The sequence below is a fragment of the Camponotus floridanus genome, unplaced genomic scaffold (assembly GCF_003227725.1).
Source record: "Camponotus floridanus strain SB8 unplaced genomic scaffold, Cflo_v7.5 scaffold26, whole genome shotgun sequence".
NCBI classification, from domain to species: Eukaryota; Metazoa; Arthropoda; class Insecta; order Hymenoptera; family Formicidae; genus Camponotus; species Camponotus floridanus.
Window position 1 is genome coordinate 1165767 of NW_020229392.1, and position 17265 is coordinate 1183031.

Consider the following 17265-nt stretch of genomic DNA (forward strand, 5'->3'; position numbering starts at 1 on the left):
CATTAGAAACTCGTAAAACCCGGAGACGTTCCTTATGGCAAGGATGGAGAAAGGTCCGACATAAGATCTAGCAACGAGGAGAAGGCGAAGGTAGAAACCAGTTTCCTGGGCGTTACTCCTTCGAGCAAAGAGGAGTACCTTCTTTCCAATATGAAAACCACGTCACGGACAAATAGATACCGCTACAACTTGCGACCCTTTCAAACCGGTCGCTTCGTGCACAATCGTAAAAGAAATTGCGTCAGCACGCGCAAAGTTTCCTATTTCACGAGCATTTTTAGAATAAATCATAGAGTTTATAAATCATAGAGTTGTTTACTACTTCTCAAGGCTACTGAGAAAGATCGTCAAGATTAACATCTCACTTCAGCGAAAGCATATTACACGCTGCTAATCACGTTTGTGCTTGTTTGCTGAAACGATGAATCTACAGATTAGAAAACATTGAATAAATTTCCATGTGTCTTAATTTGTTATTTAAAAATAAAAAACATGAATACAGAATTTATATTTTATGTTATTTTGGATATAAGAAAATGCCATTGGATATATCATAATTTCTTAGAATTTTCATCTCTTTATAACGAAAATCAAAATTAAAAACCTGTTTGATTAAATAATAATATAAATATCTGTAAAATTTTTAAAATTAGTAATTAATGCACGAGTTTATGAAATGCAACGTAACAATAATTTATATTTTTCCACGAATTTGTATTTTATTATTTGTAATTTTAATGTTCGAAGGATATTGAACAATTTCCTAAAAAAAAAAGTGAGAAAAAATATATTTATGAAGTTGCATATGATTTGTGGCATTAGGGTCGACAAGCAGCGAGTAATTGCACATGCGAGATGTAGATTTATTAGAAACTGTTGAAAGCCATCGATCTTGCACTCAGCTGCGCATTACGCCATAAGGGGATAAACCGAAGTGTAATAAGGCCCGATGAGGAGAAGGTCAGTTCCTCAAGCGGTGTTTACGGGCCGCTATGCGCGTGTAGTTCTCCTCCAGCGGCCAATCCAATGTTCCTATCTCTCTTCTTCGACGTTTTGCATCGTAAAAGAAACCAGGAACGGGTAGGGACGTAACAGGCGCCAGGTTCATTAACCCGTCGTATGGACATCGTTGCGAGAGATGCAATTCGCCAGCTGACGATACGCTTAACTGCAACGAATTAACCACGATGCAGGGTGTACCGGATAAGAGGATGGAGGAGAATCTCTAATGCCGGAGGAAACACGCCCGATAGAGACGGCTAATGCGAGGGGAAATAGGCGCAGAACATCGCGGCGCTTACGATTTTTAATTTCTAATTATTATTGCGTAATGACCCTGCACTCTGACCTCCGACACCGGCGTGCAGACCTTATGTCTCGATAGAGCGCGCATGGCTAAGGCCTTTAGTTATGGGTTGCGATAATTGCCAATTTGGGCTCTCCTTCTAGTTCCCGATGGAACTCACATGTGTCGGTCGATTCCGATAGTAAGCTACACTCACAATAAAAACAATATATCTCTTATAAAACATTGTTTCGTTACGTGTGATACGCGTCATGCCTTTTCTCTCTCTCTCTCTCTCTCTCTCTCTCTCGAATTATATAATTTATTTTAAAATAAAAATATACAATTAGCGAGGGAGAAAGGGATACGTAAGAGATGATCGGTATTTTTCGAAAGGGCTATTCTTTGCGCTTCAATGGTCGCGCATTGTCACGTTTAATTTCTGCGACGACTCGAGTTAAAAATCGCCGAAGCCGTTGTGGAAATACCCTTAAACCTAGTCCATCTGCGCCACGGCACAGATCATAGAGAATGCAGCTCGTGCAGCCAATATCCACTTTGTAATCTGTGCACAGACGCTTCCTACGCGGATGCACGCGGAGAATCGCAGGTAGGATAGGTAGGCGGGCGGGCAGGTACGCGAACAGGATAGGCGGATTCCTAGGTATGCGCATCTCTTTTGGCCGCGTTGCACATGCGAGCTGGGTATCTGATTCCCCGACGGAAGTCCCGTTCTTGCTCAATAACGCAGACGATCTGCCGGGAATAATGATTGTTTCACGGGCAACGGATTTGTACGTACAATACAACAGACGGTTTCTCGTCCTACGAAGCATCCCGGCCGTGTACAACGCTAGAGCGTTCGTTAAAATTAATCTCCCAGGTGAAGAACGGTAACACACACTCATTTCCTCCGCGATGGAAATCGTTTTCATTTAAAGGACTTCGGCGCGAGGAAATGGAAATGATTTTTATCACACCGGCAAGCCACGTCCCGCTATACCGCTAAGCAGCTAATGCTAAACCTCGGCGGATGTGAATAAATTCTGCCGAGTACGCGTCTATCGGATCGCTATGTATATTAGAACGATCAGTGATAAAGAGCGACATGGATTCTTAATTAGGAGTTAATCGTCAGTTACATTGCAGGTGGAATCCGTTACATTCGCGTCTTACACCTGTGTAATCGCATATCTCCGATGTGTGAGAAAGATGAGGAAATTGCACAATCATATTACGAGAATTGAAGGAGATGGAAGAATGTGAGTAAAAATTGAATAACGGGTGGGAAACATGCGTATGCATTATTTCACGTTAAGAGACAAGAGATAAGTATATGATATCTAATGATCTCGTTGATTATAATCAAAATATAAAATTAAAAGTATAAAAATTATTAATATAAATACGTTTTTTAATAAAGAAAGATATACATTAGGCATTCTTTCTATATCTATTTTCTCTCTACGAATAAATCAGCATTTTCCGTCGCAAATAAAACAATCGTTTATCGATATATTATGACAATTAATATACATACGTCGGCACAACACGTGTAAGATTTGTGTGTCACTCGGAATGAAACACTCGGAGTAAAATGATAACGATGATATCTGTAAACATGTAATAAAAAGGAACATCGAACTTTGACGCCAATGTGTATTTGCGTCAAGGATAGTTCATCAAGATCAATTCTAGATTACAAAGGAATGTTTCTGTCGGCAATCACCTGCCCCATGTGCGCAGTTATATCCGACGACAGGTATTGCACCTGTAATACACCTGCATCCGATCGCCCGATTCGGAAGGAATTTATCGCTTCGTGCCGATTATCGGAAGTTTATCTGCGTTGCCGGGAATTGCAATGCAAGATTTATTATCAATTGGGCCGTTAAGATAATCAATTACATTTTTAATAAAATTTTTAATATCGTTGTTCGACTGATATTTTGAAATCTATGATTAATCTTTACATCAATAATACATCAATAATTATTATGCGATTATTTTATAGGAGATTAAAATTTATTATATTTTTTCCGGTAATATTTTTTAGAAAACATCGTGAAATATACAAAACATGCATCGTTCGGAGAAAATGTCGGAAAGGAACCAGACGAAATTCTCGTGAACTGATGATTTGTCATTTAATTATCGATCATGTACCGTGAGTAAAGTAAAATTTACGATCACGGTTAATTCACCAGTGGCCAAAAGTAAGAATAGTAGATAGGAAATGAGGGCGAGTTCAATTTAATGTACCCGGAGTTTCGTTTAATTGTTATTTACGACAAACGATCACGCGATTGTCGAGAGAAAGGAAAGAGACGCCATTTGTCGGCGATAAGTGCGAAAGGGGCAAACTTGGGTAGAGAACGTAAAGACGTACGCTTGATTTAGAGGACTATAATCCGCGACAATTATCACCGCATCGAGGTACGGCTTTAAGTCACGCGGGTTTCTAAATTTATCGCCCTGTCTGATATTAAAGCGTATACGTGAAAGAGAAAAAGTTTGATCTTTTTCGCAATATATAACGCCAAGAAAATAAACGATAATAATCGATTTGCATTCTAGATTCAACTGCGATAAGTAAAACTGATACACTTTCTAGAGACGAGGAAGCCAAACTTATCTATAATATTCATTTACAGCCATTAATCAATGAAAAGTTTTATAGTAACTGAATTTTAATTTTCGCGCAATCTTCAGTCCCGTATCTTTTATAATCTGCAACTATTTTTTCCACTCGCATCGAATTTCTCCCTCCTCGGATTTTTTACTCGGCTAATAAAAATTCTGAATTTACTTACGGTGGGGGGGGGGAGGGAGAAATGACATAAAAAGTGATCGAGACATTCGTAAAGTCGTACGTAGAATTCCTCCGTACGGAAACGCGGTATCGACTTTACGGCACGCACTGTAGAGCCCGCTCGACCCGTTAAAAGAACACACAGTCATGCACTTCGGCAGGCTAAATTCGAAACGGTCTGTACGTTACGGAGATATGCATTTATACCGCATCTATGCGTCTGGCGCGCACGCCGCGCGTTCGACACGCCGTACGTTATGCACCTTGCGCACTCTCGGAGCCTCTCCCCCTCCCCCTCCCCCTCCCTCCCCCCGCGCGCGCATCGGTCCTCGAGACGGAATGCCGGAAGTTTCGATATTTTTATCCAGGCGGCTTTTACGCCGCGACTACAATCCGCCATGCAATAAAATCGGCGACAAGCCGTGAATTCGTGACACGACGCTCGTAAAGGGATTTATGGCGAACGTTCGAGTGACAAGGAGGAAGAGCCGGAAGGGGGAGAGAGAGAGAGAGAGAGACGATACGACGCGCTGACATCGAAAACGTTATCAATGACGAGGGCACGTACGCATTTATAAATTGCGTGATCCGGTGGATAATTTTTACCGCTCAACTATGTTGCAAAAGTCAACGGTTACCGGGTGAAAATAATTTACGAGGAGATATCTAGGTTTTTCAAAATAGCCGAGTTAACACGGGGAATCTGTGAATTCTAGTTGCGTTGTATAAGATAGCCTATCATTATCGTAATTCTTAGGTTTTTCTTAGAGATTTCTAATATGGAATTTCGCATTTAGTATTGCACTAACATTTGAGATCAATTTTAAAAATGTGGATAAAACACGCTACAACTATGCACGTGTATTAATGTTTGAAAAGTTATGTTGGCAGTAAAGAAGCCGCAGAATTATTTTAATATATACGATAAATCAAACAATCTAATATAATTTGCAAAAATGCACTTTTGTATAAATACATTTATTGCGTTATATCTCCGATATAAATTCCGACTTGACAGCTTTATAACTCTATTGTTCTTATCATGCAATCTTGCAGATCATAAGCTGTGCTATGTCAGTAAAGACATTCCAGATAGTATACAGTAATAAACCTATTTGTAGTTACAACTTTCGCATGACACAGAAATAATCAAGCTAGATTAAACCGATGTGTGCTTAAGAGGTATTATCATTATGTTATAGACGTATAACAAAAATATAATATTTTATCAATTTAAATAAAAAAGTGTAACAAGAATATAATATTTTATTAATTTATTTTATTTATATTAAAGGAATCAAACTGATTTGCGAAATTTTAAAATTTATTAATTTGAATTTTCCTCATCGCTCTTTCTTTTAAATTTTTCGAAACATTCTATCCATCTTAATTTAAATTTTGTATAGATGTCATCAAATAGTTTTAATCAAAGTGTATGGGAATATGTGGAAAGCCACTTTAAAATATCTGCATAGCTACATGTTATGAAATATGAGAACGTGGAATATTAAAATTAACACTTATATGAAAATAATTTGGATCGCAATTTTTTAATGATTTTTTTATAGTCAACAGCTTTATAACAGTTTTATAAATTCTGTATTTGACGTAAATGTCAGACATGTTTAAATATGCTTTCAATCTCCAGATAATCAATTACATTTCGCGCATAATAGAGATTATACCATTGCTGAAAATACATTTGTGGTATCTTTTACAATGGAGATGAGTCTGTTTCAATAGCGATACACGAGTGCAATTAATTAATTACTTGATTAATTGATATTAAATAAAGTAGGTGATAACATCAATGATTTGTCATTGTACAATCTTCAAATATTATCATCATAGAATAGTTATTTTTTTCTCTACTGGGAATTATAATCATATACCTAATCATTTTGAAACATCATGTTAATAATTACTTTTTATATAATTTTTTTATTTTTAATAATAATATTTATATGGATTTATTGGCATAATAAAAGATTATTCTAAAAAGTGTTCAAGCAGATTTAGTATAGATTAAATCACATCATAAATTTTGACATTAAAAGATAGAAAAAAAATAAAAAAATAGACAAGAAACTATGTGTATGTGAGTGTGTATGAAAAAAGTATGTGCGGCAAAAGAATGTCTTTTCGATTAATCTCGCGGCGAACTATATTTAAATGCTCGGTTCGTTTTTTCGCGGAAGATCCGATATCGAAGAAGAGAGAATTGATTCAGGATACGATAACGATTGAGAGAAGTGCAAAGATCTTATTGTTAGTGTAAAGCAAGTACGACAAAGGAATTGCATTACAACGCTAAATCTCAGACATCCGAGATACATAATCAACTTTCAATCGGTAGAATTGATTCATCCCTTTCTTATAGGACGTTGACATTTTGATTCGAACAACCATAAAAGATTTGCAGTTAATAAAAGTTAAATTATATATTATATCTTTTGTGGCAAGAATATAAATGTAATATAAAATTCAATTTTTTTACATACAAGAAATATTATAACTTAATTTTCATGTTTGTAATAAAAAATAAATTATGTATAATTTATTGTATATAGATAGCATTAATTAATCAAATTAAATTTGACAGTTCAATACTTTTTTATATATTATAATTGCTTCTTATTATAATTGCTTTATATTATTATTTTATTTTACGATACTTTATTTAGGTACTTTATTTACGATATTTTATTTTATTATATTTTATTTTACTTTACGATATTTTGACAGTGACCATTAATATTTTCACTGTCGTATATGAATTGTATACATAGTTTTTTATGTATATCTTATAAAAAGTATTAACAAACTCACCGTGATGTCTTCGGGCCATCGTAACCTTTTAACGAACGATGTTCTTCCAAATGGCCGAAAAGATTCTTCAATTCAGAGAGCTGCTCGTTCCTTTCTATCATCGAGTCTTTCAGAATCTAAAATACATATAAATATTGCATGTATTATATATACAATATGTATGTGTATAATGTGTGAGAAAAGCTGCAAACTGTATGGATACAATTTTTATATAGATAAATTTCTTTAAATTTTATTTCTCTTTCTCTTTTTTCTTGTACTATTTCTCTAAGAATTTATCCACATATTGGTTCATCTTGGCATATTTAAAAAACGAATAAAAATGTTTACTTAGAATATAATATTTTGTGAATAAATAATAATAAATAAAGCAAAGACTATTGTATGTTTATATATATGTTTATATATGTGCAATATACGCACGAAACTATGAATTTCTTTGTATATAAAGTACATATTAGTTTAAAATTAATATAATCGCAGTTATTATTATAAATATTCCGCGCATATTTTTGCTTAAGATATAAAAATATTTCAGATTATTTTTTCAAATACATTATTTCCATCGATAACACTGTGTTGTTTAATATTATTATTATATGCATAAAAAATATTATTCTGTTACAATTGTGGAAAAGTACTCGAATACTTTTTGTCCACACATTTAAAAAGATGAAGATTTAAACTACGGATTAACTATATACGAATTTAAAGAGTTAGTAAAAAAGATACCGGTTTCGTTTAGAAAGAGAATTGCATCATTCAACCTTAATCGTGCCAATTTTGTCTTCCACTGTACACGGCAAGACTAAAAAAATATAAAAAAATAAAAAAGGACCAGAGAGATGGAAAGGGAAGGAGGAGGGAAAGAAGAAGGAGGAGGGTCGAGTAGCGCGGGAGTAAAAAAAAAAGAAGAAAAAAAATCGGAACCACCGCACTCCTCCTTGAAAATAAAATCGGTTTTCCGATAACTGGTTATTTGCTCGCACAAGTGGCTCGCTGACTGGGCGAGCACGTCGGAAGCGGTTTTCGCGTGTAATATTATCGAGTTATCGGTAGGATAGGAGAGCATTGATCGTGCCGGGTAGAAGTCGGGGGAAATGGACGAACGCGAAGAAAGAGACCGGGGAGGAGGGGGGGTGAAAGGGGGGGAGGGGGAGGAAAAGATCGGTGGATAGAATAGCACGAGGAGAGAGGTAACGTCGAGGGTAGACGAACGTGCATTGCACGAGTACAATATATCCGCGTGATTACAATATGTCGGGGCTCGAGAGACCAATATCAACCTGAAGTCGGCTCAGCCAATGCTGATAATCCCTATTGTTGATGCCATCCACTCGACTGCCTCTCGCGAATGGATACATCTTGTTTCAAAATTTCGAATGGCTCCAGCGTAGCGGACACATCGAGGTGAATGCCGGCATGATAGAAAATTCCTTCTGGAGTATCTCCGTGATTTCGGCAAGGATTTGAAAATTATAGAAACACACGACGTGAAGCTTCCTCGATTTCGAGTGAGTTGCGAGGAATGCGTTGGAAATTATAATGAGAGAATCTATCTTTTCCGCTTTTGACCTCAGAGGTTTCTATATAGTTTTCGAGAACATCTCCGAATAAAATTCTCGTTGGAATCTCTCGACTACTAATAAGAAGTATGCCAACTACGCTCGATTCAATTTAATGTTTATCAGCTGCCCAACATTTTGAATCTCAAAAACTTGTATCTGCACATTAAATGTAAAATTTTCACAAGAGAAATTAAGGCTTCTCAACATGAAGTATATTTTATTACAAAAAAGTGTAACGGAATACTTCATTAGAAAATGAAATAAGCATATATCTTAAATTTCCATAAATCGTCAAAAAAATTTTCATAATTTTTCTATGAAACATAATATGCTTCGAACATGATGTTACAAATTCTAATAAATATATTCGTTTCAATCGTCGTAGAGTTGATTTTAGCTTGAAAATAAATCGAAAATTACGTGCACTGGTCGTTCGAGCATTATCGGCGGTTTCTGTGCTCGAAAACACGTTAGAAGAGAGGTCGGAATGGCGGATATGTGGACGGCGAAAGAAACGAAACCTGTCCTCATCGTTTATGTTCGGTGTCAGCAGGCTAGGCCGCCTTTCACACATCCCACACGAAAGACGACGAACGAAGTCTCTTTCAAAACAATTACACATTCTTCCATCCCAGATTTCTCCCACGTCCTATCGTCTTGTCGCAATATTACCCGTGCGCTTTGCCATTAATGGATTATAGCGAATTACTTGGAGAACTGGCAGGAAAATGTCGCCATAGATGTATTCTCATTTGTCGTGGCTAATTTATAATCTCTCGATCGCTGACGATTACTATATTTGTAAGTCATGGCAAGATACAAATGGTAGACTCTTTAAAGGACTGCATTACGTTCACTCTGATTACATGTATAGTCTATCGAATTTCTTGCACAAATGTATTATATTATCCTTTAATTAAAATTGCGTAATTCTTGATATTAATTATATTCTTTTATAATTTCAGATTTGTTGAAGAGAAGTTCGTCCACCTAAAGTCGTAAGTTTCAGTGCATGTTTTTTAAAATTGCGATTTAAAAATAATATAATTATATATGATATTTATATTATGTTATACTTTGAGGATAATTATTTTTGTCCATTTGTCGCGCTTTAATTCTATTAAAGAATTACCTGAATAATCGTAAGTATATATAATATACTTTACTAGATTAATTCTATTACAAAAATAGATATATAATTTGTTGGTTGAGATTAATTTTTTTGATAACATTTTTATTGCGATTCTCTTTCAAAATCATACGACAAAATTAAATTCGTAGATTAGCAGAAAACCGAAAACAAGTAGCTTAAGCCATCGAGATTATTTTTTCGCCATGATTTTTTCTCGCGTTATTCTCCTACCGATGCTGTCATATATCTCATTCACCTAGAAGCAGCCATCTCGATTTACAATCCCTCCGCTCTCATCTTGGGGCACAGAAGAGCGCATGACAGGTTTCCCATCTTGCGCCTCCACGGAAAACATTCCACATTCCGATAAAAATGATGGACGATGCAATTTGAGCGTCTTTCTTGCGCTAAAGGAATTAAAAGGCTTCATCGTAACTTGCGATGACGTGATACTTTGATACGATAGTACATGTATAATAAAGTGGTTAAAAATGATTTAATGAATTGAGTGGTATTAATGATAGAGACAAAAAAAATTAGTCCCCTTTATTAATAGCAATCGATTAAAGGTAACGATAACGAGAACATGTTTTAAAGCTTACTAAGTTTAAGAACACCCATGTCTTTGCACATCTAAGAAAAATAAAAGAACCTATATGCGGTTTATAAGAACGAAAAAGAACGGTAAACCTATAATTTTCTGGATTTTAATAATTACATTTACCACAAGTAAGTAAGCGCTATAAATAGGGATTCAAATAATTATATATTAATTATTATTATAGACATTGTAATTGAAATGTGAGATTTTGCGCAAAGATAGCTGCGCCTTCCGCATAAACGCGCTGTTTAATCCGCAGCTAATGCTTAAATATACACCCCGATTCTCCGATAAACGATCGATTTAATCGGCTCAATACACAGCTTGAAGATGAAGAAAAAAACTTATCATATGGGATACCCGGATACACTCTCGTATCACCAACCTAAATACAACGTATGAAAAATAATTTTGAGACTGATTTAAAACATCGAGTGTGCGTTTCTTATGTCGAACATGATTAATATCGATATTTAATTTTGAGACCTGCCTATCGTTACAACAGCGATTAATTCGATCTTTTTCCAATCCAAACGCGCGATACGCCGATCCTGCGATCGAGTATGATACTTATTGGCGAATATACGGCCTGATAAAACGTTATGCATTTGACTTTGTAATCGTTTTTTTTTTTTTTTTTTTTTCGAAGGAGATTGCCTGCGCCAAGAGGCGTGTTCAATTAATCGCGGTGACAGAGACTACAATATTAATTAACGGGCCGAAGATGCAATACGTGCGCGAACGCATTCGATTTGCAACTTTAATCCTCAACTACTTATTATCTCATTGCCTCACGCATATCTCGAATCATTATTCGGCAAATTGAACACTTTACGCATCTTTTTGCGAAAAAACTATCGCGATTCGAACGCGTTAGACGTAAAAAGAGTTACATTCTCCGAATTTCTTTTCATATTTATTTTGAATATTATTCGCTGACTGAATATTATTTTGAATATTATTATTATTATAAGTTTATCTTATTTTAAAACGCGGTTGTTATCGATGAAAGATACGACAGCATTTATCAAAGTTCGCGCATTATAGCAATTATTTTTGAATTTTAAAATATGAACATTTGATATGTCCAGATAGAATAAACTGCCCATTTCAAATTTTAAGAATTTTCTTTCATCAAAGAAAGATGCAAAGATTTTATAATAATAATATTGTAGCTTCCACACAATCCTATTGTAAGATAAAATTATCCTTTGACATTTTAATAAATAAAAAAATGGCGAAATACATTACAACAATTAGTAAATTAGGCAGGCAAAAAATCGATGTGCCAACTCCTTTTTTAAATATATAAAAATTACTATTGATTAAAGAAGTAATTTTCAAACGTTCTCTTATTATTAATTTACTCATTTTTATTCGCGATATTCATTCTCACGATTCTTTCCATTCACGAATTTTGAATCATCGAGCCCCATCGACCTCATCCACATGCTGTCTTGTTAGTGTCGTTTAAATTTTACAGCAGAATAATATCCACCTGTCCGGACTACGGCGGAAACTGCCTGAGATTTCCCGAATACGTATCCGTATATTTCTGTCCGTTGTGCCGCAGTATGCACGTAGGCGCCAAAGTGGATGCGCGCATAAATTCGCTCGCGGTACGTTAAAAGATGTGAAGTGATTTCGAGCGTGCGCCGCATAACAGGGCGAGAAAAAGGTACGTCCTTCGCGAGTTACATCCGAGTAAACGCGCGCACGCGAGACCGCCGTCTCCCCTCGCTCGTGTATATATGCGAAAAATATACTCGGGCAAATATTGAAACTAAATTCACGCGTCGTTCCTTTTTTCTATTCGCGATCGTGTATCCCACCTCCTCCCTTCCCGGGTTACGCACCGCGAAACGTTAATAACGAGTTGTTGGACGATAATAAGGGTTCCCGATAAGCTATCATATACGTCGCGATATTTATAAACGGCAACTATGTTGTGCCCGCCTGGGACGTTCTATCCTTATGTTCTACGTGTATCGTATATACACGCTACGTAAATTACAGCCTGCCGGACGTCCGTGATACGAAAAATGACACGAAGAAATTGGTGGTATTGTAATGTTTACTTTCACTCTAAGCAGCCGGTTATTTCCAAAAGTATACCCGCGCGCATAGTAATTGCAGAGTTGACGGTCCGTTGCGCAATGAAAACAGCGGTTCGGTTAAATCTTATCGTGTCCATTGTTGAGTTAACAGTAATTGTAGTTTACGGGAACGCAACGGCTCTCCCCGCGTGGCTACCGGCGACGTATAAAGTAATTACCGCGATTCGCTGTTATGATTTTTGTGGGAAACGAATACCTCGAGTACGGGCTTCCGAAGCGGCGTGGCACTCGTATATCCGACTTCCGTTGTGGAAGCGTGTTCAAGGCATATCAATCTACCAAATAAATTTTACAATATTGCCACTTAGGCACGTAAGACCTCTCGCGTATCTTTCGTCCCTTTCCGTTACACTATATGTGATTGAAATTTCCTTTCATTCTTATTATTCCAAAGCACTCGAGAGATTCTGACAACAGAGACTGGTTTAAAATATTTTAAAATAATATGCATAATACATATTTTTAATTATCTCGCTCGCAAGAAATAGAGTAAATTAAACTTGTAAGTAGATGTATAAATAGAATAGTGTATATACAAGTAATTTTGCACATTTATAAAAATGTAGGAATTTATGAATATAATAATATAATATAATTTATATATTTAATAAATAATAATTTATATTATAATAAATAATTATTTATATACTAAATAATAATTTATATTTAATAAATAATAATTTATATAGTTATATTATAAATATAATATAATTTATAAAGGAAAATTTATAAATTCTGATTATATATCTTATTCGATTACAATAAAAAAAATAGCATCATGTGTAGAATGTTGTACTCGTAGAGAAAAAAAGGGTCCAAAATTCTACATTATGTCGAAATAATTACGCGCTAATTATACATGTAAGAATATAATTTTTTTTTCATTGTAAAAACTTTTATATAAGAATGAGGCGGATCCGAAAACGTCCGAATGAAAATCCGTCTGTTGATGATGTACGGGCGCCTCTTAAAGCTGAGTGAGATTGATGGGTCATTTCCGATAATTATTGTCGATCTCAGTATGATGTTGGGGATATCCTAATACCGCCTTCCCTCGGCCATTAGCATAATCACATTATGTGAGTGCATTCTGAGCGCGTGTAGGTCGATCGCGAGTGGGATAAATAGGCGGATTGCGTGCGAATAAGCCGCCTTGGAATTTCATCTTACGGCATCGGGCGAGGGAGACGGCAGAATGAAACACGGGAAGAACGTGATTATTTCTACCGTTTTCCCATTCCCGTCGTATGGGGCGCCGCCCTAAAATTTGTTATTATAAATTTAAACGCAAACAACCACGCCGAGAATTAATATGCTAATGTAATATTCATTAATTATCACGTGCTTCCGTATAACCGTTAAATCGCTGTCTGAGGCCTTGCACACGGTAGGCTTGAAAATGCAGATGAACTCTTCTTTTGATCCTTTTCGTAATAACAAATTATTTAGTCGTTTACTCGGCAAACTTGTCGATCCCGACACTGATCCAGAAATAATAAACTATAAGACCTTAATAATAATCCACGTCGTTTCTCATATTATCCAACTCCATAATTATATTCTATAAATACGGGGTATTCGTCGCGCGTACGAAACTTTTACCTAATTCTCAATGAGTCCTTATTACGGTAAATACATTACGATGTATTTACCTTAGTCGACCAATTATGAGAGAACCTCGGGTTGTGCGCAACAATTATTATTAGTATATTCGCTCGTAAACGTGGATGCTCCTCGGGGGCACTAAGAAATTAGGCAAGTCTCCCTCTCTCTCTCTCCTTTTTCTCTCTCCCTCGCGGAGAAAGTCGGCGTTTAACAAGGACTTTGAAAATCGCGCACGGATAAAGGTTAACTGCGGGGTGGATGGGGGGTGGAGGGAGGGGAATAAAGCGGGGAAAGGATCGTTACAGCTCATTAGTCTTATCGCCCTGTCCATCGTTTAACCTCGCGCCTTTGCGCCGCGGCAAGAGACGGCGAGCGTCCGCGCTTTCCGCGCGGGATATCGCGGAATTTTAATAGAACATCAATTTAACGACATCGACGATTTCGTGACGGCGCCGGATCATATCGCGACGATAGAAGAAAAAGCGGGGGGAAAAAAGTCAGCCGGTACTCGACGACTTGTGCCACGCTCGCTTCTGTGACGTAAGACAATAAATTTCGCAAACGAGGGCCCGCGCTTCGATCGAAAGGTCGCCGCGAGAGACGGAACGGCCACGCGGATATTCCCCGCGTGATTTATGCACCTACGAAAGATCGCGAAGATCGTCGTGACTGATTCGAAAGACAAGTGGAATAAATGCTAGGATACCAGGATCAAGTTCCACGGATATCTGTATCGACGTTTCCACGTTTCTCGCGGAGATTTGCCCTCCCCCTCCTTCCTTATCCCGCTCTTCCATTCGTATCGTGGCACGGAGAGATTAATTGCGACTGAATTTTATCATTATTCCAAGAGTCACCTCGTACAATTGGTATATTTTCCATGTTTCTTTTTCTTGTTAATATTTTTTAAAAATTACGAGACTCTTATGAAAAGTAATACTGGACGATGATTGTAAAAAGCGATGTAATTCATAGAGATTTAACGAATAATGAACTTTATTTTAAGTCACATCGTGTAATTCGTATATTTTTCACGTTTTTTTTTCTTATTAATATTTAAAAAAAATTACGGGACTCTTATAAAAAATAATACTGAACGATGATTGTAAAAAGCGATATAATTTATAGAGATTTAACAAATAATGAACTTTATTTTAAGTCACATCGTGTAATTCGTATATTTTCCACGGTTCTTTCTCTTATTAATATTTAAAAAAAAATTACGAGACTCTTATAAAAGATAATACTGAACGATGATTGTAAAAAGCGATATAATTTATAGAGGTTTAATGAATAATGAACTTGTAACATGTTAGATTACGCGTAATAATACGTAACCAATCGCGGGATATTCTTCTTATATTATCTCCTTATATGTCACGCATTTTATGGAAGAAATTGAAACCAATAATGTTTCGATGAATTCAGATTTCCACGACATGGCACACGAAAATAATCTCTCTATATTGATTCACGACGATGGAAACGTGACAATCGAGACGTAAGGTACATTTTTTTATGTCTGTGGCGTGAAAAATTAAATTTATCGAAGTTATATCAAATTCAATTTAGCATAACCTCTGACGAGATACTACGAAACTTCAATATTCATATATTTCCCGCTGTTTTAAGCAACATTAACTACAACTAAGACGAAAACAATTTTATTTATTCGGCAAAAAAAATTTTTATTTATTTCACGAAATCAATGGCTAAGCAACATTGCACTGATATGAAATTATGATAGACTATGCGTACATTATCTTTCGAGATATTATGAGAATACATGATATTGCATTTATTTTTCAATAATCTTGAGGGAGAGAGAGACTCGTTCACCGGCGTGAATATAAGTGTTTACTCAGCTCTCACATCTTAAAACGATTCCTCCTCTCTCTAGTCTATCCCTATCTTTCTAATAGTGTCAGTCGAATTCACTCGAGAAGAGTTTCACACACTTTCAAACATCGTTAAATCTATTTTCGCCCGACGTAGGTGTCGCGATATTCCGGTCCACGTTTCCACGTGGGCTTCGGTTAAGTAATCATCGTCTTTCATACAATTGTCATGATTATTTGATTCCAGTCCCGTACAGCAATCATTTTCAAACGAAAGTCATTTTCTCGCATTGTGCTTGGCATAATATTTGTATATATCGCAATCTACTAGTTGAATATTGCTTCGCACAACTCCTATTCCTGTCCTCCCCGTATACCATAAACTCGTTTCTCTTTAATGTTACGTTGTACTCTGATAAAAACGTTTAAAGCGTTATATATAGTGATGTTTGTCGAATATATTTATGCAATTTCACTAATATTGATCTCTATTTATGACACATAAGTTCTCATAATAATGAACATATGAGGATGTACTGAGGACATTTCTTATTTCAAACAGAAATTACATTTTTGAAAAAAATTTACTGTGAATTAAAAACTATGAAATATAATTAAAAATAAAAATATGAAATATTATTATTGATTAAAAATATGAACTTCTAAACATGAATTTTATTATATATTCCACTATATACTTCATTATATTTTCGTGAGGCTATTTATTCACATAATTAATTTATCATAATTAATAATATCATTCATGTTTCAATTATCAAAGATGTCAAATGTCATCTTCTTTAATTGACGTTATCTTTTCAAAACAAATCGCGAAAATATAATATTAAGATTTTCGTCACTTGTGCATCAAATATTCTCGAATTCGAGGATGCTATATGCGAAGTATGTGCACATATAGAGTACACAAACAGAGAAACGGTCGGCTTACGCCGCTCCCACGGGTTCTCAGGACGAAGATGAAAGAAGAGCGCTGATACCGCGCGCAGGAGAAGGCAATCATCTCTCGCGAAGGAGACTGCAGAAAGAGAGAGCCTTGGCGTATAGCCTCAAGATGCAGCTACAGCCAGATGATTCGATTTGATGGCATTAATCAGCGACGAGCTGGCGCGGATTAAAGTCGCGCCTTCGAGCGGTATAACGTTTCAATTTGCCGCACGAGCATTCGGAAAGATACGCGGGTCGAACGGCTAATACCGTCGACCATCTATAATTTAGTCACCTTCATTTGTACTCGCGAGAGTTTGACGTGAATAACGCCGGTGTCGTTTGTTACCTGAATTCTGAAAGCGCTTTGCGGATTATTAAAAGTAAGGAATAGCCTTATGGATCTCCTTAATAGTTCACTTTGAAACGAAAAATGATATAACGGTTAACAATCATCACATGTATCAAAGAGAATGAGAAACGTACAAATGATAAAACTTAACATAATTAAATAATCAAAAATTATCAACGTA

At 36.0% G+C, this 17265-nt stretch overlaps 1 protein-coding gene across 1 annotated transcript in view; it reads right to left on the bottom strand.

Annotated features, from left to right (window-relative positions):
• Positions 1 to 17265, bottom strand: part of LOC105257029 (UPF0489 protein C5orf22 homolog) — a 580793-nt gene that overhangs the window by 108719 nt on the left and 454809 nt on the right. Inside the window, exon 6 of the mRNA XM_011267372.3 lies at positions 6927 to 7042. Within this exon, the coding sequence (XP_011265674.1) occupies positions 6927 to 7042 (116 nt within the window). The remainder of the gene's footprint in view (positions 1 to 6926; positions 7043 to 17265) is intronic.